We start from the raw sequence: 19,952 nt of genomic DNA, 5'->3' as shown, positions 1-19,952 counted from the left end.
AAGTGTAATGTGAACACATCACAGCAGCTTTAAAATCTTTACTCTGGCTTCCAGTCAGTCACAGAATAGATTTTAAAAGCCTGCTGATGGTTTACAATCTGTGATCTGTTCAGAGAATATAAAGCCAGCAGAGCTCTGAGATCCAAGGACTCAGGTCAGCTGGTCCAGTCCAGAGTCCAGACTAAACATGGAGAAGCAGCATTTAGCTGTTCTGCTGCTAACAAGTGGAACAAACTGCCAGTGGAGATTAAACTTTCACCAAATGGAGACATTTTTAAATCCAGGTTAAAAACATTTCTGTTCTCATGTGTCTATGCATGAAATCTGCACGATATCTTTGAACTTATCTGGACTGTTGTTGGTTTTAAATTCATTTAAATGATTTTATTTGTTTCTCTTTATATTCTTTTATGTATTTTAATGCTTCTTGCACTCCCTGCTGCAATGCTTTTATTTTATGTAAAGCACTTTGAACTGTTTGTACATGAAATGTGCTACAAATAAATTTGATTTGATTTGATTTGATAATGAGATTCAGATTTTTTCCAGTGTATTGATAGATTGGAAATGAATTCATTCAAAGATCAGCGCAGGAGACGGCTGCTTCTGCTGGGTGTTCAGGTGGAAAAACAGCTTCTTTTTCTGGACTTTTCTGCAGAATATAGACCCCGTTGCCCTCGGTTTGACCCCAACCCTCGGAGCTTTTAAAGGGAGCAGACGTCAGCCGCAAGCAGCAAACAAAGAGTCCCAGCAGCCACCGTGACCTTTGACCTCCGGGAGGGGGTTAGGGTGTAGACGCCCTCCGATCACACTGTCTTTATTAGGTGACCTTTGACCTCTTAGAGGATGTTAGGAGGGGGTCGGGGGCGACAGTTGGGCCACGTGGCTGACAGAAATATATCACATGACTGTATGAATAAGAGAATGTGAAAGGTTTGCTTTCAGCTTGAGTCGGCGTGTCGGGAAATCCTTCTTCAGAGATTCTGTCCCTGAGAATAAACCTAATAAAGTCATCCTGCTGCGAGGGGAGCGCAGATGGCCGGGTAATTAAAGTCCTGACAATGCTCCTCTGTTTCACTCCACCAGTAACCAGACTGAGGTCAGAATAAATGGGGCTTCCAGCAGCTACTCTCAGGGTTCAAAGATTCAAAGATTCAAAGGTTTATTATATTATGTGCAGCTAGAAACGTGTTTCCCTGTACAATAAAAAATTATTTGGCATGGTAGTAGCACACAGCTGAAGACTGCTGCCGACGCGGGGCTGCTGCTGCGATGAGCATGTGATCATCGGATATTTCTGATACAGCAACAGCAGGAAGAAGGGCAGCTGCGCAGGGCTGGTGACTAGCCAGGAAACACTTGTCAGCCTCAGCAGCCAGTTCTCTACAATCAGTGCTGGCAGTGTTGGCCAAAGCAGCTCTCACATGAGCAGGCAGTTGGCGCAGGAAAAGGTGGAGGAAAAGGAAATCTGGCTTGTTGTCACCGAGCAGATCGAGCATTCGGTCCATTAGCTCTGAGGGCTTGCTGTCACCGAGCCCTTGAAGAGAGAAAAGCCTGCTAGCCCTCTCTGTGTCAGACAGTTCGAATGTTTTCAGTAAGTATTCTTTCAGAGTTTCATACTTTCTCGTCAGAGGAGGACGTTTAAGAAGGCTCACTACTCTCGATGCCGTAGAACTTCCGAGGGCAGATACCACATAGTAGTATTTCGTTTCGTCGGCCGTTATCTGACGCAAGGCAAACTGTGCCTCAGTCTGAGCGAACCAGGCAGAAGAAGACGATTCCCAGAATTCGGGGAGCTTGAGAGACACAGCGTTTGCGGTCATGGCGATCTGGATACGTCCAGTAAACAAACGTCGGGGTCACCAGTGTGGAAGTTGCCTTTAGGCGAAAAGATGAGCCGAAAACTTCTCACATTAAGACTCTGTCAGTCGCGTTTATTAACTGACCAAAAACTGACAGTTCCAACTGACAGCTCGCGCATCAACAGAACAGCTGTTATCATGAAACGTCACCGGATCTCTTAAAGAGACCGCAACTATTAAATGCATCATAACATTAAAGACGATGAACCAACAACATAACAGATAACAGAACACATATAAGAAAGTGAATTATGCCGTCAGTGTTGAGAGCACTACAATATTATATTTTATATTACTATATGTGTATTAGAATTAAAAAATTGAAATATTATGGTATTTATTTATAATAGCAGCAGGTGTTTTGATGTTTACATTTGTCTTCTGTATCAGAAGTTTTTGTTTGGGAAATTAATTATTAATTGTCAATTGCACTGTTGCTTAGATGTGAAAATCTTATGAGCATGATTGTATGTATGAGCATGATTGTATACATATATATATATATATATATATATATATATATATATGTTATTCCATCACACATAATACTGAGTCATTATATTATATTATGGTATTTATATTAAATATTTTGAGATATGCATACTTTACTGCTATAGAAATATAGAAAGCTGCAGCTGTTTTGATGTTTGTTCAACATTGTCTTTTTTGTAATGTTGGTTTGTCAAATTACTGTTTATTGTCAATTGCACTGTTCAAGCTGGTTTCTCAATGCACACATTTGAAACGCAACTATAAAAAACAGACTGACTGCCAGTGTCTCACTATTTGATTTGTAGGCTATTTCTCTTAATGATGGTCCATACGTAGTAGCTAAAGAAGCACCATTTTGATAGTCTAGATTTGTGCACGAGCTGTGGGAGTATAAGAAAAGTGAGCGTCTATCAGCGATTATTATAGACATATGCACATGTCTACTATGGAGGTTAGAGCCTAATTAGCGAGATTCAAAGATTCAAACATTGAGACAAATCTTTTGGGGGGTACTCCACGTAGATCATACACCCTTGAATGTAAAAACGACTCAGTGAAATCGGTTGCAAAATGTAAGACAATCGTGATTTTTATCCAGAAAAAACGATGCTCCCGGCAACTTGCGCTTGTTTGACAGACCGCTGGTCCAAATGACCCCCCTAGCAATATGGCGGCGACGTTTTACGTCACGGCAACGGGCTGAAGCAGTCAATGGGGCGTCTACCTATATTATGTCTATGTGTCTTCCTGCCTCCCATAACTTTAGCCAGCAGGAAGTCATTATTTATCCAGCCTTTCACAGAGTAAAGAGATGTCACGTGTTCCCACCAGCAGGAAGTAATCTCTCTTTAACTGTTTCCAGGTCACAGATCTGCTGCGTTCATGGAGCACCGGAAAGACGGAACTCCTGCTTTCCAAATCAGAAACACATTAAACTCTCTGTGCTGTAGGTTTATTTTTATTTTCTTTCTGGAATGAATCAACACATGCAGCATCACCTCTGTCCCCCCCCTCTCCCCTCCCCCCTCTGTCCCCGAACACATCTGGACTGAACTGAACACATCAGGACTGAACTGAACACATCAGGACTGTACTGAACACATCAGGACTGAACTGAACACAGCTGGACTGAACTGAACACATCAGGACTGAACTGAACACATCAGGACTGAACTGAACACAGCTGGACTGGACTGAACACATCAGGACTGAACTGAACACATCAGGACTGAACTGAACACATCAGGACTGAACTGAACACATCAGGACTGAACTGAACACAGCTGGACTGAACTGAACACATCAGGACTGTACTGAACACATCTGGACTGTACTGAACACATCAGGACTGAACTGAACACATCAGGACTGAACAGAACACATCAGGACTGTACTGAACACATCAGGACTGAACTGAACACAGCTGGACTGAACTGAACACATCAGGACTGTACTGAACACATCAGGACTGAACTGAACACATCAGGACTGAACTGAACACATCAGGACTGAACTGAACACATCAGGACTGTACTGAACACATCAGGACTGAACTGAACACATCAGGACTGTACTGAACACATCAGGACTGAACTGAACACATCAGGACTGAACTGAACACATCAGGACTGTACTGAACACATCTGAACTGAACTGAACACATCTGGACTGAACTGAACACATCTGGACTGTACTGAACACACCTGGACTGAACTGAACACATCAGGACTGTACTGAACACATCAGGACTGTACTGAACACATCAGGACTGAACTGAACACATCTGAACTGAACAGAACACATCAGGACTGTACTGAACACATCAGGACTGAACTGAACACAGCCAGCTGGACTGAACTGAACACATCAGGACTGAACTGAACACATCAGGACTGAACTGAACACATCAGGACTGTACTGAACACATCAGGACTGAACTGAACACATCAGGACTGTACTGAACACATCAGGACTGTACTGAACACATCAGGACTGAACTGAACACATCAGGACTGAACTGAACACATCAGGACTGTACTGAACACATCAGGACTGTACTGAACACATCAGGACTGAACTGAACACATCAGGACTGAACTGAACACATCAGGACTGAACTGAACACATCAGGACTGTACTGAACACATCAGGACTGTACTGAACACAGCCAGCTGGACTGAACTGAACACATCAGGACTGAACTGAACACATCAGGACTGAACTGAACACATCAGGACTGTACTGAACACATCAGGACTGAACTGAACACATCAGGACTGTACTGAACACATCAGGACTGTACTGAACACATCAGGACTGAACTGAACACAGCTGGACTGAACTGAACACATCAGGACTGAACTGAACACATCAGGACTGTACTGAACACATCAGGACTGTACTGAACACATCAGGACTGAACTGAACACATCTGGACTGTACTGACTCCACCTTCAAATCTCTGACAGAAACACAACTTTTTAAAATAGTTTTTAATGTTTAACCTCAGTCTGATGTGCTTTTAGGGGAATATTTTATATTGTGTTGTTGTTTTTATGTAAAGTATCTTTGAGTGTTTAGAAAAGCGCTTTTAAATCAAATGTATTAATATTTCCGAGGCACTGTGAATGCAGCGTGTGGTTTTGCGCTCACGCATGCGCAGCAGAGCTCAGCTGGAAGTTTAAGGTGAAACTTTGTTGCTGCGGCTCATCAGTCAGAGCTGCTGGGCTTCATGGAGCAGGACCAGAGCAGGACCGGGATGGAGCAGCGGGACCGGGAACAGGAGCAGAACCAGCAGCAGAACCAGGACCAGCAGCAGGACCAGGAGCGGGACCAGCAGCAGGACCCCTCCACCAGGAACGGAGCCGGCTCCTCCTCCGGTTCCACCGGGAAAAAGGTCAGTGTGCAGCGGGCTGAAGACACGAGGAGCAGCGGAGGCTGCTTCTGCTTTCCGTCTAAATGTGGGAAAAAGTATCAAAGTTTTTTTTTAAACTTTATTCAAATAAGGTAAACACAAACAAGTAAGGCCATTACAACAATATAACTTGTAGGTAACATAGTAGAGGCATAGTATTTCGAAGAGGGATTAAGGTATTGTTGATAATAAAAAGAAATAAAGAAATAAAATTTACAGCAAGGGGATTCGTATATTAGGATTGACATACATTGGTGGGCAATTCAATTAAAAATTCCATCAGGACTTCGTATGATTCAATACATTTCAGAGATTTTAAATATAATTGAAATTCAGATAAAAAGATGTTAAAGGCTGGGGATGATCTTAGCACTCTTTGTTTATGAATAAAAAATTTAGCCAAACAAAAAAATAGGTTACAACAAAGTTCTATAGTTTTGTTTTCCAATAACACTCCAAAGGTTACCATATCTCTAGAGATAGATTCAGGAAGTGTCATTTTTCATTTGGTGCATTTTTTAAGCAATTCCAAAATGTTTTGGTGTGGTTGCATTCATAAAAGATACGGTCTATGGTTTCTACATCACTCTCACAGAAGGAGCAGTTATTGTCATCAATATTAAAGCGATTTCTTAGTAGTTCTTTTAAAGTGTGTTTCTTTAGCTTTGGGTTGTATGGGGAGTTTTAAATAAAGAGTTCTTAATCTTTCAATAGATTTTTTCCCAAATTTGCAAAGAATGTTAATTTTATTTATTTTCCCAGGGAATAAAGTTTCGTTTAGACAGCTTCTAATTGTGTGATTATTGAATTTTGGGTCAGTGAATGATATTCCATTAATAGACAGATGGGGTGATTGTGGGGATATGGGATGATATGTCATTATATTTTTAAACTGATTAGTAAATTGTTTGGTAAGGCATTATATAATCTGCTAAATTCAGCTTTTGGGGGACAGAATTGATATTTTGCACAAAATTGTTTGTAGTTTAACATGCAACCATTAGCATCCATTAAGTGTGTGTTTTTCCTGGTTAGAAACAGCAAAGTGTTTCCTGGTTCCGTCTCCTCTGTGAGCTGCAGATCCAGATGTGCTCAAATCAAATCAAATTTATTTATATAGCACATTTCATGTACAAACAGTTCAAAGTGCTTTACATAAAATAAAAGCATTGCAGCAGGGAGTGCAAGAAGCATTAAAATATGTAAAGAGAAACAAGTAAAATAATTAAAATTAATTTAATAACAAGCAACAGTCCAGATAAGTTCAAAGATAGCGTGCAGATTTCATGCATAGACACATGAGAACAGAAATGTTTTTAAGCTGATACACTTAAAGTAACACCCTTTCGTCAAACTTAATTAGTTAATTGGATGTGACAGATGAACTCTAGTTGACCCCTGGTCACGAGGTGAACTCTAGTTGACCCCTGGTCATGAGGTAGGGGGTGGGGGGGTGGGGGAGGGGCTAAAGGGGGAGGGGGAGTGGTGTTAGGGGCGGAGTTATGGATTAAGTCTAAATATTTGTTGAGTGTATAAATGAAAGATTGTTTAATTACAGAATGGGGAAAGTTTAAGTTTTAGGAGCAAAGCGGACAACATTTTGATTATCCTACGAGTTACGAAAAAATAGCTGTTTGGCAGCTTTGCAGACCCTCATATAATTTAATAAAGTGATTAGGTCATGTAAAGCCCGTGACTTTGAGAACCAATGAGATGATAGAAGGGTGGATGGGTTTAAGAACAACAGTTGAGTGTTCTTAAACGTCGCTGATCCTCTCCCCTGTAGGGCAAATATATAATAAAAGTTGGTTATTTTCAGAATAGAAAGAAAAAAAAGGACCCGAGGGTAATAAGGATATCCTGTGAGTAGTCAATATGCACCACTCTCCTCTGATCAACTAACTAATCAAGTTAGTTGATCAGGAGGGGGCTGCAGCTACGGCTGTTGGGGCAATAACTAAATGATGAGTGTATAAATGAATGAATGGTTCATTTCAGAATAGAAAAAGGTTTTTTTAGGGTATCATTTGCCAACATTTGCCAACTTCAGAGATTTTCTACCAGTAATGTGACGCTGTGTTACTGATCTGGTAAAAAGTCTGGGGAAACCTCTTCTGAGTTTGGGGTCGATTCATATAGTGAGGCTGTGAACAGAGTTTCAAGTCAAGAGAATGCTCCGTTGTTTTACTTCATGAGCACCGAGCATGAATGGTCTGTGGCTCATGTTAGGGGGGGTGGGAGTAAGGCTGCAGAGAAAGAAACAATCAATCAGTTGAACAATAAAGGACTTCCTAAAGCATGTTTCCTCTACACTTCAGCTGTCTCTTCTCTGCATCGTATGTGTTTATCAGCTTCCACATCCCAGAGCAGTTTGTGCATGACTGTGGGCTGCATGCACACGTCCAGCAGCTTTTTACCAAAGTCCCATCCCGTGGTCTAAGAGACAAGACAGCCACAAGTGGGAAAGGTCACATGCACACATTCAGCTGAATAAGACACAGAGAGTGCGCCTACTCTTCTTTTTCTTTTTTTAACATCCAGCTAATTATGACACATTAGTTCATATGAGATAAGAAACATAACGAAAAAACAAAAAACTCACTTCTCCGACAGAACCATGTGATCATTTCACCCTGTTTCTTACAGAAATCAAAGTAATTATGTAAAATGTTAAAAAAAGATTATTGGAGAAAACCCCTGAAACAGGTTCATATGCACAAGGAGCTGTTAATGTAATCTCACACCAACAGTACATCTGCGGCCCCGTCCACACGTAGCCGGGTATCTGCTAAAACGAATATATTTTTCTACGTTTGGACCTGTCATCCACATGAAAACGCATCGTAAACGAATGTTTTTAAAAACTCCGGGCAAAGTGAAGATTTTTGAAAACTCCGTTTATGCAGCTGCGTGTAGACAGAGATAACCGGAGTTTTGCGTTTTCGAACGTCACAATATGCGCCAAAACAACAACAAATCTGCTTTAAAGTCTAAAGTGCGACCTTTGTTTACTGAAGAAGCATGGATGCCTTGAGAACTGTGGTGGTTATTATTGTGCAGGCGCTGTTTACTGCCTTGATTTTAAACGCCCAAGTCGTACTCCCAGAGGAATGGCGTGACAATTTCCACATGTCCCGGTCCTCAGTCCTCTTGCTGTCGGAATTATTACGTCCTCATATCGAGGGGCAGTCCACTGTCAGTGTGCTCAAAAAAGTGGCGTGCACACTTTATTATTTAGCTGACGACGGCAGATTGCGCAAAACAGCAAATGCATCTGGGTTGTCAAGACAGGTGAAAACGCAGATGTTCGGTTATGTGTGGAAGGAGTTTTTTTCGAAAACGAGGTAATGTGGATACAGATTATTTTATAAACGGAGGGGGGGAATATTCGGTTTTAAAAATACCCGGCTACGTGTGGACAAGGTACCCAGATAGCAAAACTCTTTTGGCCCGTATCCGGCCCACACCTGACATGTTCATCCGGCCCACATACAGCATGGAATGATGGCACTTGGGCGGTCCGCTCACGTTTGCCAGAAGTGGGCCACAACCAAGCCATCACGATGCCAGATGTCAGCCAAAATAAACCAGCACTCAACCGGATGTGGGCCACTGCACACTTTAATTCTGGCCAGAACTGGTTTACACACTATAACCTTGACTAACCTGCACACTTGGGGAGTCACAACCATAATAAAATGGTATGTCAAATATGAAAACACAGAATGGTCTCAATTTGTGGCTACATGCCATTATGGTAACCCCAGATACCGTTTGAATGGTGGCATGCAGTGGGACTCATCTTGGGGTCCAAGATGAGGAAACTGAAGAAATGACCAAACACGAGAAGTGGGTGTGATTTTTTTATTTTAAAACATAATGGCAAAAAAAAAAGAAAAAAGAGTTGGCGACCTACAAAAATCCAAATCCGTCCTCCGTCCCTTTAAGAAATACACAAAAGAACAAATTTAGTTGATTCAGTAAAGTATATTCAGTATAAGGTGGCAGTGAAGTGCAAAACACAGAACCTCATCAGGATAAACAAAAAAGGCTGTGTGAAATGATATAAAGTTATTATAATATTGTGTTGATGCCTTACAAAACTTTAAAACCTAGTCTGTTTTTAATTACAATTAATCTGAAGCTAAACCCAATATCTGCTTGCTCTACCTCATTCTGTTCAGACAGTGAAAGTTGGGTAACAGGCAATGTGAACTGGAGTAAAGCAGCTTCAAACACTCAGACAAACTTCACATTTAACCTCAACATTTAAGTTACAGTAATAACTCATGTTTATGTTAAAGGTGATTTTTTTCTTTTGATATTTTGGAAGATATTGAAATTAAACTCAGGAGCTGCATGCACCCCGCACACATGCTGGCAGCTTCATCTTGATTTCTGCTGCCGAACAGCATCACATATTGCAAAATAGGTATCGTAGCCGACTTACGTGCGTGCTGTGAGGAACGCCTTCTCTCCTCCCACCATCCCGGTCTCCGGCGAGATGAAGCCACCTTTTTAAGTAGGCCTCCACCTCCTGATCAGTGGCCGTTAGTTGGTTGTTTCTGACCGTTCCTAAAAAATGAGAAAACAGTAAAGTTTTAGACAGATTACACACAATGGTGAGAAATGCATGGCATGCTATATCCTGCCCATAGCTGGGCAGCAATGATGAGTGTAGTTTGAAAACAGTTTAGCCATGCCCATGACCAGCCCATTAATAAAATTGGAGGAAACCTGCCCTTCACCTGATGAACTGATTGATTAATCAACAATCAATGCCATTATATTGCAACAGAATAGAATATTGTCTGCTACCACACTGATGCATAATCATCCACATATTGATAAAGCGATTATGATTAATTTCAGCACCCCTAGCAACTACTCAGAATCATGAAAGAAAAGGAAAACCCTAACCCATTCATAAAACGCATCACAATGCAATATAACACAATTAACACTTACCAGTAATGACATCTTTTATTTGGAGGCTGTGGAAAGCCGTTTTTCCATTTACGCCCCGCCAGTTGAGCTGCTTGGCCAGCAGTATCTCATGATTCTCCAGACCGCATCTTTAATGTCGACCCCACCGATGACACTCAAAGCTGTAATCTCAGGGGAAAAAAAGAGAAAAAAAGGCAGTATTAGTACCACAGTTTTAGAGAAAATGTTTAGACTAAATAATCAATTTCAGTAAGTGAAATCAGTGTACTGTGGTTTCTTTATTTTTCACCCGAGGTGTCCCAACTGAGCTTCATTTTTGCTGTGCATGAGGAGTTTTGTTACCCACAGATGTACAAACCATACACCCTTTACTTTAGAACAGTCCTCAACATCTCTGTACAGTTACAGTTCAATTGGATTGTTTTTTGATAAGGTTTCGATATTGCTTAATCATAACCGAACAGAAAAAAAGTTCCGGTACACGTGCATCAATAACATAGCATGCTAAGCTAACACAAGGAAAGTCCTCGGTCGCAAAAACAAAAGAAAGCAAACCCTCCAGTCCCAGCGGTCTGGGAACAACTTCAGACTCATACTAATGACAATAGAACAAGCAGTGTTTCTTTTTGAAAAATGGCATCAACCTCACTCGTGGCTGTATTTTGGTCACAGCATCAAGCTTACAGTACTGGTCGTTTTGAAAAGTAATTACATTTCAACTATAGCCAATTTCAGCTAACCCTATCTGAAGAGGTACAATTCTACTTGTAGACACAGCAGGTTTGTATAGTTTAAGAGAAACAAAGATAACACATCTCACACATAAAATTAAATAAGCTGAGCCGAACTTACCTCCAACTTTTCTGTGGATCCCAGCAGGCTGAATGCGGCCAGTTTCTTCTGCAAGGTAGCTGGGTCACGATGAAGTGCTGCCTCAGCCAATCAGAGTGGCGTTGACCGATTCAAATGTTAACGGTCGTGTTCCAAACGCCCCCGCAAATTTGGAACAAATCACACCGAGGGGGCGTGGTAGTGAAAAAAAAAACAGTCTAACTTCTCTTCAGGTAAAACTTGCAGTTTTTTTTGTGGAATAAGAGTGGGTTTGCCCAGCTCACAGTAAACCCACTTTTACCCATAGTTTCAACAAAGGTGGGCCAAGTTTATATGTGGACCACTTTAGGCTCAAATCCGGATTACTCTTTTCTTATTTGCCATGTTTTGGCCAAAACTGGCCCAAATATGTTTCAACAAAGGTGGGCCAAGTATGTTTCTTCATTTGTGGGCCACTTTAGGCTCACACCCGGATTAGTCGTTGCTAACTTGCCATATATCAGCCAAAGCTGGGCCGTATCCGTTTTGTAATATTTGGCCCAAATGTAGCATTTACTACATGGGCCACTTTAGGCTCACATCTGTTTTGTCCGGGCCAGAAGAACGCCTACAGTGCCGGATCGTTGCCTCAAGTGGCCCACATTCGCATGCTATCTGGGTATGCATCTCCACCGGACAAGAATAACATGTGTATGTTACTCCTCATACATTATGTTCCTTTGCTGCTAAAAGATTTATTTAACTTCAGCTAAATAAATCTTTTTTTAATTATTTTTTTACTTTTTAGTACTCGCTTTTTCTTTTTACTTTTTAGTACTCGCTTTTTCTTTTTACTTTTTAGTACTCGCTTTTTCTTTTTTACTTTTTAGTACTCGCTTTTTCTTTTTTTACTTTTTAGTACTCGCTTTCTTTCTTTTTTCACTTTTTAGTACTCGCTTTTTCTTTTTTTACTTTTTAGTACTCGCTTTCTTTCTTTTTTCACTTTTTAGTACTCGCTTTCTTTTTTCACTTTTTAGTACTCGCTTTCTTTCTTTTTTCACTTTTTAGTACTCGCTTTCTTTTTTCACTTTTTAGTACTCGCTTTCTTTTTTCACTTTTTAGTACTCGCTTTCTTTCTTTTTTTTACTTTTTAGTACTCGCTTTCTTTCTTTTTTCACTTTTTAGTACTCGCTTTTTCTTTTTACTTTTTAGTACTCGCTTTCTTTCTTTCACTTTTTAGTACTCGCTTTCTTTCTTTTTTTACTTTTTAGTACTCGCTTTCTTTCGTTTTTTACTTTTTAGTACTCGCTTTTTCTTTTTTACTTTTTAGTACTCGCTTTTTCTTTTTTTACTTTTTAGTACTCGCTTTCTTTCTTTTTTTACTTTTTAGTACTCGCTTTTTCTTTTTTTACTTTTTAGTACTCGCTTTCTTTCTTTTTTTACTTTTTAGTACTCGCTTTCTTTCTTTTTTTACTTTTTAGTACTCGCTTTTTCTTTTTACTTTTTAGTACTCGCCTTCTTTCTTTCACTTTTTAGTACTCGCTTTCTTTCTTTTTTTACTTTTTAGTACTCGCTTTTTCTTTTTTTACTTTTTAGTACTCGCTTTCTTTCTTTTTTTACTTTTTAGTACTCGCTTTCTTTCTTTTTTTACTTTTTAGTACTCGCTTTTTCTTTTTACTTTTTAGTACTCGCTTTCTTTCTTTCACTTTTTAGTACTCGCTTTCTTTCTTTCACTTTTTAGTACTCGCTTTCTTTCTTTTTTTACTTTTTAGTACTCGCTTTCTTTCGTTTTTTACTTTTTAGTACTCGCTTTTTCTTTTTTACTTTTTAGTACTCGCTTTCTTTCTTTTTTTACTTTTTAATACTCGCTTTTTCTCTTTTTTACTTTTTAGTACTTCTTTGCCTTCAGGCATCTGTCCCGTAGCTTCTTCCACACATTCTCACAGAACTCTCCCTCTTTCCCCAGAGTTCTGCCCATCTCTGTGCATCAGTTCTGGGAGTTTACGTTGCTCCCTGTGCTGTTTCACTGCTGTTTCCTGCAGTTGCTGTACAGACGCACTCCCTGACTGAGCCGGTCTCTGATTGGTCCGTCCGGTTCGTTCGGCTGGTGCACGACAACGCGCTGCTGCCTGTGAGCAGCAGACTTTTACAAAATAAAAGCCTGTGAACAATAGACTTTTACAAAATAAAAGCCTGTGAGCAACAGACTTTTACAAAATAAAAGCCTGTGAGCAGCAAACTTTTACAGAATAAAAGCCAGTGAGCAATAGACTTTTACAAAATAAAAGCCTGTGAGCAATAGACTTTTACAAAATAAAAGCCTGTGAGCAGCAGACTTTTACAAAATAAAAGCCTGTGAGCAATAGACTTTTACAAAATAAAAGCCTGTGAGCGACAGACTTTTACAAAATAAAAGCCTGTGAGCAGACCTTTACAGAATAAAAGCCTGTGAGAAACACTTTTACAAAATAAAAGCCTGTGAGCAACAGACTTTTACAAAATAAAAGCCTGTGAGCAGACTTTTACAAAATAAAAGCCTGTGAGCAACGATTAACATGTTTAATCTAATTAATCACATGATTTCCCTGATTAATCACGATTAATCGCATTTGTACGCAGAATCCAAAAATGAATCCAAAAGTAGCGTATAGCTTTTAGCATTTAGCTTTATTTTAAATGTGCTGCCATATGAATGAAAGTGCCATAACATTTGTTGTGCAAACACACTTTTAACATCAGCATCTTTCTGTAGTTTTTATGTAGAAGCCTCGCTCCACTGTCTGTTTCCTTGAATGACTTGCTGCTATCAGTTGTGTGTTTTGCCTTTAAGTGATATTTTAGACTGGAACTACTACGCTGAGAAGACAATTCAACTTGGCAGTGTTTACAGATGACTTTGGTTCTGTCGACTCCGCCGTCTGGAAGAACTTTAACATGAAAATGGCCGAGTAAAAGTTCCGTACCCTTCTCCATGTTTGGTGGATCCGCCGATTACTTTCTTTTCCTGTTCCACAGCAGACAGCAGCAGACTTTTACAAAATAAAAGCCTGTGAGCAGCAGACTTTTACAGAATAAAAGCCTGTGAGAAACACTTTTACAAAATAAAAGCCTGTGAGCAACAGACTTTTACAAAATAAAAGCCTGTAAGCAACAGACTTTTACAAAATAAAAGCCACCGAGCAACAGACTTTTAGAAAATAAAAGCCAGTGAGCAACAGACTTTTAAAAAATAAAAGCCTGTGAGTAACAGACTTTTACAGAATAAAAGCCTGTGAGCAACAGACTTTTACAAAATAAAAGCCACCGAGCAACAGACTTTTAGAAAATAAAAGCCAGTGAACAACAGACATTTACAAAATAAAAGCCTGTGAGCAACAGACTTTTAAAAAATAAAAGCCTGTGAGTAACAGACTTTTACAAAATAAAAGCCTGTAAGCAACAGACTTTTACAAAATAAAAGCCACCGAGCAACAGACTTTTAGAAAATAAAAGCCAGTGAGCAACAGACTTTTAAAAAATAAAAGCCTGTGAGTAACAGACTTTTACAGAATAAAAGCCTGTGAGTAACAGACTTTTACAGAATAAAAGCCTGTGAGAAACACTTTTACAAAATAAAAGCCTGTGAGAAACAGACTTTTAGAAAATAAAAGCCAGTGAGCAACAGACTTTTACAAAATAAAAGCCACCGAGCAACAGACTTTTAGAAAATAAAAGCCAGTGAACAACAGACATTTACAAAATAAAAGCCTGTGAGCAACAGACTTTTAAAAAATAAAAGCCTGTGAGTAACAGACTTTTACAAAATAAAAGCCTGTGAGTAACAGACTTTTACAAAATAAAAGCCTGTGAGAAACAGACTTTTACAAAATAAAAGCCTGTGAGCAGCAGACATTTACAGAATAAAAGCCTGTGAGCAGCAGACTTTTACAAAATAAAAGTCTGTGAGAAACACTTTTACAAAATAAAAGCCTGTGAGAAACAGACTTTTACAAAATAAAAGCCTATGAGAAACAGACTTTTACAAAATAAAAGCCTATGAGAAACACTTTTACAAAATAAAAGCCTGTGAGTGACAGACATTTACGAAATAAAAGCTTGTAAGGAACAGACTTTTACAGAATAAAAGCCTGTGAACAAAAGAATTTTACAAAATAAAAGCCTGTGAGCAACAGACTTTTACAGAATAAAAGCCTGTGAGCAACAGACTTTTACAGAATAAAAGCCAGTGAGCGAAAGACTTTTACAAAATAAAAGCCTTTGAGTAACAGACTTTTACAAAATAAAAGCCTGTAAGCAACAGACTTTTACAAAATAAAAGCCACCGAGCAACAGACTTTTAGAAAATAAAAGCCAGTGAGCAGCAGACTTTTACAAAATAAAAGCCAGTGAGCAGCAGACTTTTACAAAATAAAAGCCTGTGAGCAGCAGACTTTTACAAAATAAAAGCCTGTGAGCAACAGACTTTTACAGAATAAAAGCCAGTGAGCGACAGACTTTTACAAAATAAAAGCCAGTGAGCAGCAGACTTTTACAAAATAAAAGCCAGTGAGCAGCAGACTTTTACAAAATAAAAGCCTGTGAGCAGCAGACTTTTACAAAATAAAAGCCTGTGAGCGACAGACATTTACGAAATAAAAGCCTGTGAGCAACAGACTTTTACAGAATAAAAGCCTGTGAGCAACAGACTTTTACAGAATAAAAGCCTGTGAGCAGACTTTTACAAAATAAAAGCCTGTGAGCAACAGACTTTTACAGAATAAAAGCCTGTGATCAACAGACTTTTACAGAATAAAAGCCTGTGAACAAAAGACTTTTACAAAATAAAAGCCTGTGAGCAACAGACTTTTACAAAATACAAGCCAGTGAGCAACATACTTTTACAGAATAAAAGCCTGTGAGCAGCAGACTTTTACAGAATAAAAAGCCTGTGAGCAGACTTTTACAAAATAAAAGCCTGTGAGCAACATACTTTTACAAAATACAAGCCAGTGAGCAACAGACTTTTACAGAATAAAAGCCTGTGAGCAGACTTTTACAAAATAAAAGCCTGTGAGCAACAGACTTTTACAGAATAAAAGCCTGTGATCAACAGACTTTAACAGAATAAAAGCCTGTGAACAAAAGACTTTTACTAAATAAAAGCCTGTGAGCAACAGACATTTACAAAATAAAAGCCTGTGAGAAACAGACTTTTACAGAATAAAAGCCTGTGAGCAACAGACTTTTACAGAATAAAAGCCTGTGAGCAACAGACTTTTACAGAATAAAAGCCTGTGAGCAACAGACTTTTACAGAATAAAAGCCTGTGAGCAGACTTTTACAAAATAAAAGCCAGTGAGCAACATACTTTTACAGAATAAAAGCCCGTGAGCAACAGACTTTTACAAAATAAAAGCCACCGAGCAACATACTTTTACAAAATAAAAGCCACCGAGCAACATACTTTAAGAAAATAAAAGCCAGTGAGCGACAGACTTTTACAAAATAAAAGCCAGTGAGCAGCAGACTTTTACAAAATAAAAGCCTGTGAGCAGCAGACTTTTACAAAATAAAAGCCTGTGAGCAACAGACTTTTACAGAATAAAAGCCAGTGAGCGACAGACTTTTACAAAATAAAAGCCAGTGAGCAGCAGACTTTTACAAAATAAAAGCCAGTGAGCAGCAGACTTTTACAAAATAAAAGCCTGTGAGCAGCAGACTTTTACAAAATAAAAGCCTGTGAGCAGCAGACTTTTACAAAATAAAAGCCAGTGAGCGACAGACATTTACGAAATAAAAGCCTGTGAGCAACAGACTTTTACAGAATAAAAGCCTGTGAGCAACAGACTTTTACAGAATAAAAGCCTGTGAGCAGACTTTTACAAAATAAAAGCCTGTGAGCAACAGACTTTTACAGAATAAAAGCCTGTGATCAACAGACTTTAACAGAATAAAAGCCTGTGAACAAAAGACTTTTACAGAATAAAAAGCCTGTGAGCAGACTTTTACAAAATAAAAGCCTGTGAGCAACATACTTTTACAAAATACAAGCCAGTGAGCAACATACTTTTACAGAATAAAAGCCTGTGAGCAGACTTTTACAAAATAAAAGCCTGTGAGCAACAGACTTTTACAGAATAAAAGCCTGTGATCAACAGACTTTAACAGAATAAAAGCCTGTGAACAAAAGACTTTTACAAAATAAAAGCCTGTGAGCAACAGACATTTACAAAATAAAAGCCTGTGAGAAACAGACTTTTACAAAATACAAGCCTGTGAGTAACATACTTTTACAGAATAAAAGCCTGTGAGCAACAGACTTTTACAAAATAAAAGCCTCTGAGCAACAGACTTTTACAAAATAAAAGCCTGTGAGCAACAGACTTTTACAGAATAAAAGCCTGTGAGCAACAGACTTTTACAGAATAAAAGCCTGTGAGCAGACTTTTACAAAATAAAAGCCAGTGAGCAACATACTTTTACAGAATAAAAGCCTGTGAGCAACAGACTTTTACAAAATAAAAGCCACCGAGCAACATACTTTTACAAAATAAAAGCCACCGAGCAACATACTTTTAGAAAATAAAAGCCAGTGAGCGACAGACTTTTACAAAATAAAATCCTTTGAGTAACAGACTTTTACAAAATAAAAGCCACCGAGCAGCAGACTTTTAGAAAATAAAAGCCAGTGAGCGACAGACTTCTACAAAATAAAAGCCTGTGAGCAACAGACTTTTACAAAATAAAAGCCAGTGAGCAGCAGACTTTTACAAAATAAAAGCCTGTGAGCGACAGACTTTTACAAAATAAAAGCCTGTGAGCAGACTTTTACAAAATAAAAGCCTGTGAGCGACACTACAAAATAAACTAAATATTAAAACCTGCATTAATGTACGATGTAAAATATTTATCGGCGTTAAATAATGAACAAGTGGATGAACTATTTGCCCCTTTGTTGAAGCCAGATGTTGTTGTTAATCGTCTCTCTTTGTGTTTTACAGAAACGGAAGAAAGAAAAGAGTGGATTGCAACATCACAGCTGTCAGCACTGCGATAAGAGCTTCAAGTCGTCGAGCGGTTTAAAAACTCATCAGATAGTTCACAGTGAAGCGCGACCGTACAGCTGCACCGAGTGCGGGGCCACGTTCAAAGTGCAAAGAACGTTGAAGCTTCACCAGCGTATTCACACCGGAGAAAAGCCGTACAGCTGCAGCGAGTGCGGGGAAGCCTTCTCAGTATCAAGCAGCCTGGTGATGCATCGGAGATATCACACCGGAGAGAGACCGTACAGGTGTGATGACTGTGGGAAACGGTGTATATCATCAAGTTCATTACAGGCCCACAGACGCACGCACACTGGAGAGAAACCGTTCAGCTGTGATATATGTGGGAGAGCTTTTACTATGAGATCAAGTCTGAATGACCACATATTAATTCACGCTGGAGAGAAACCGAGGATCTGCGGCCAGTGTGGGGAAGCTTTTAGGACTGAATCCCGTTTGAAACGCCACCAGCGAGTTCACGCTGGATACAAATGTGAGAGATGTGAAGCGGTCCTCTCCACTGGGCTTGAGATGGCAGATCACAGACGCGGTCACAAATGGAGGGATAACCTCCAGAAGTGGATGGCTGTGAACAAGGTGGAGTTGCCAGATGTTTCTCAGCAGGCAGAACAACCGCCTGAAGGGAGCAGTGGGGTCAAGCTGGAACCATCAGCAGAATGACTCCTCTGTGTGGGAGGAGCTTCCTCTCAGCCAGAAGCAGCTCCCATTGACTGAGTGTCACTTTGTTTTGTTTCGGATATTTCCCACGGCGCCTGAATCCTGCCACAGTCATCATTTAGTACCTAGGACATGATTTTCCCCAAACACTGGATTGAATAAACAGACCTGAACCTGGCTCTGAGCAGGGTTTACATTTGTGTTCTGGATATGTGGTCACCTTATGTCATAATCTCTGTTTGTGCTGTGTTGTCTCCTGGTTCCAGGATCCGGCCTGACGCTCTGGGTTGGGGAAGGCTTTGAGTTAGGGTTAGGGTTAATCCTTATAGTTAGGGTTAGGGTTAGCCCTTTGAGTTAGGGTTAGCCCTTTGAGTTAGGGTTAGCCCTTTGAGTTAGGGTTAACCTTTTGAGTTAGGGTTAGCCCTTTGAGTTAGGGTTAGCCCTTTGAGTTAGGGTTAACCTTTTGAGTTAGGGTTAGGATTAGCCCTTTGAGTTGGGGTTAGGGTTAGCCCTTTGAGTTGGGGTTAGGGTTAGCCCTTTGAGTTAGGGTTAACCCTTTGAGTTGGTGTTAGGGTTAGCCCTTTGAGTTAGGGTTAGCCCTTTGAGTTAGGGTTAGCCCTTTGAGTTAGGGTTAGGGTTAGGGTTAGCCCTTTGAGTTAGGGTTAGGGTTAGCCCTTTGAGTTAGGGTTAGGGTTAGCCCTTTGAGTTGGGGTTAGGGTTAGCCCTTTGAGTTGGGGTTGGGGTTAGGGTTAACCCTTTGAGTTGGGGTTAGGGTTAGGGTTAGCCCTTTGAGTTAGGGTTAGGGTTAACCCATTTAGTTGGGGTTAGGGTTAGCCCTTTGAGTTGGGGTTAGGGTTAGCCCTTTGAGTTAGGGTTAGCCCTTCGAGTTAGGGTTAACCCTTTGAGTTGGGGTTAGGGTTAGCCCTTTGAGTTAGGGTTAGCCCTTTGAGTTAGGGTTAGGGTTAGCCCTTTGAGTTTGGGTTAGCCCTTCGAGTTAGGGTTAACCCTTTGAGTTGGGGTTAGGGTTAGCTCTTTGAGTTAGGGTTAGGATTAGCCCTTCGAGTTAGGGTTAACCCTTTGAGTTGGGGTTAGGGTTAGCCCTTTGAGTTAGGGTTAGGGTTAACCCATTTAGTTGGGGTTAGGGTTAACCCTTTGAGTTAGGGTTGCATGATGACTCTGTGTCAAAGAGGGCTGTAAAGTCCTTGTGGACTGGTCGACTTATTGGTC

General features: G+C 40.0%; 1 protein-coding gene across 2 annotated transcripts in view; it reads left to right on the top strand.

Annotated features, from left to right (window-relative positions):
* The first annotated feature begins 1,345 nt into the window (after positions 1-1,345).
* LOC142368927 (uncharacterized) overlaps positions 1,346-19,952 on the top strand; it is a 40,175-nt gene continuing 21,568 nt past the window's right edge. The window contains exons 1-4 of one of the 2 annotated variants that reach the window (XM_075451138.1): positions 1,346-1,594; positions 3,217-3,300; positions 5,068-5,250; positions 18,006-18,902. In XM_075451138.1, coding sequence (XP_075307253.1) covers positions 5,086-5,250; positions 18,006-18,728 — 888 coding nt within the window. In that variant the 5' untranslated portion in view covers positions 1,346-1,594; positions 3,217-3,300; positions 5,068-5,085 and the 3' untranslated portion in view covers positions 18,729-18,902. Of the gene's footprint in view, positions 1,595-3,216; positions 3,301-5,067; positions 5,251-18,005; positions 18,903-19,952 lie in introns of those variants that run through there. The other variant, XM_075451139.1, reaches the window with a different exon arrangement.

Source organism: Odontesthes bonariensis, chromosome 19 (genome assembly GCF_027942865.1).
Source record: "Odontesthes bonariensis isolate fOdoBon6 chromosome 19, fOdoBon6.hap1, whole genome shotgun sequence".
Lineage (NCBI taxonomy): Eukaryota > Metazoa > Chordata > Actinopteri > Atheriniformes > Atherinopsidae > Odontesthes > Odontesthes bonariensis.
Note: the sequence above shows the minus strand (reverse complement) of the source record. Positions and strands in the feature narration are given on the sequence as shown.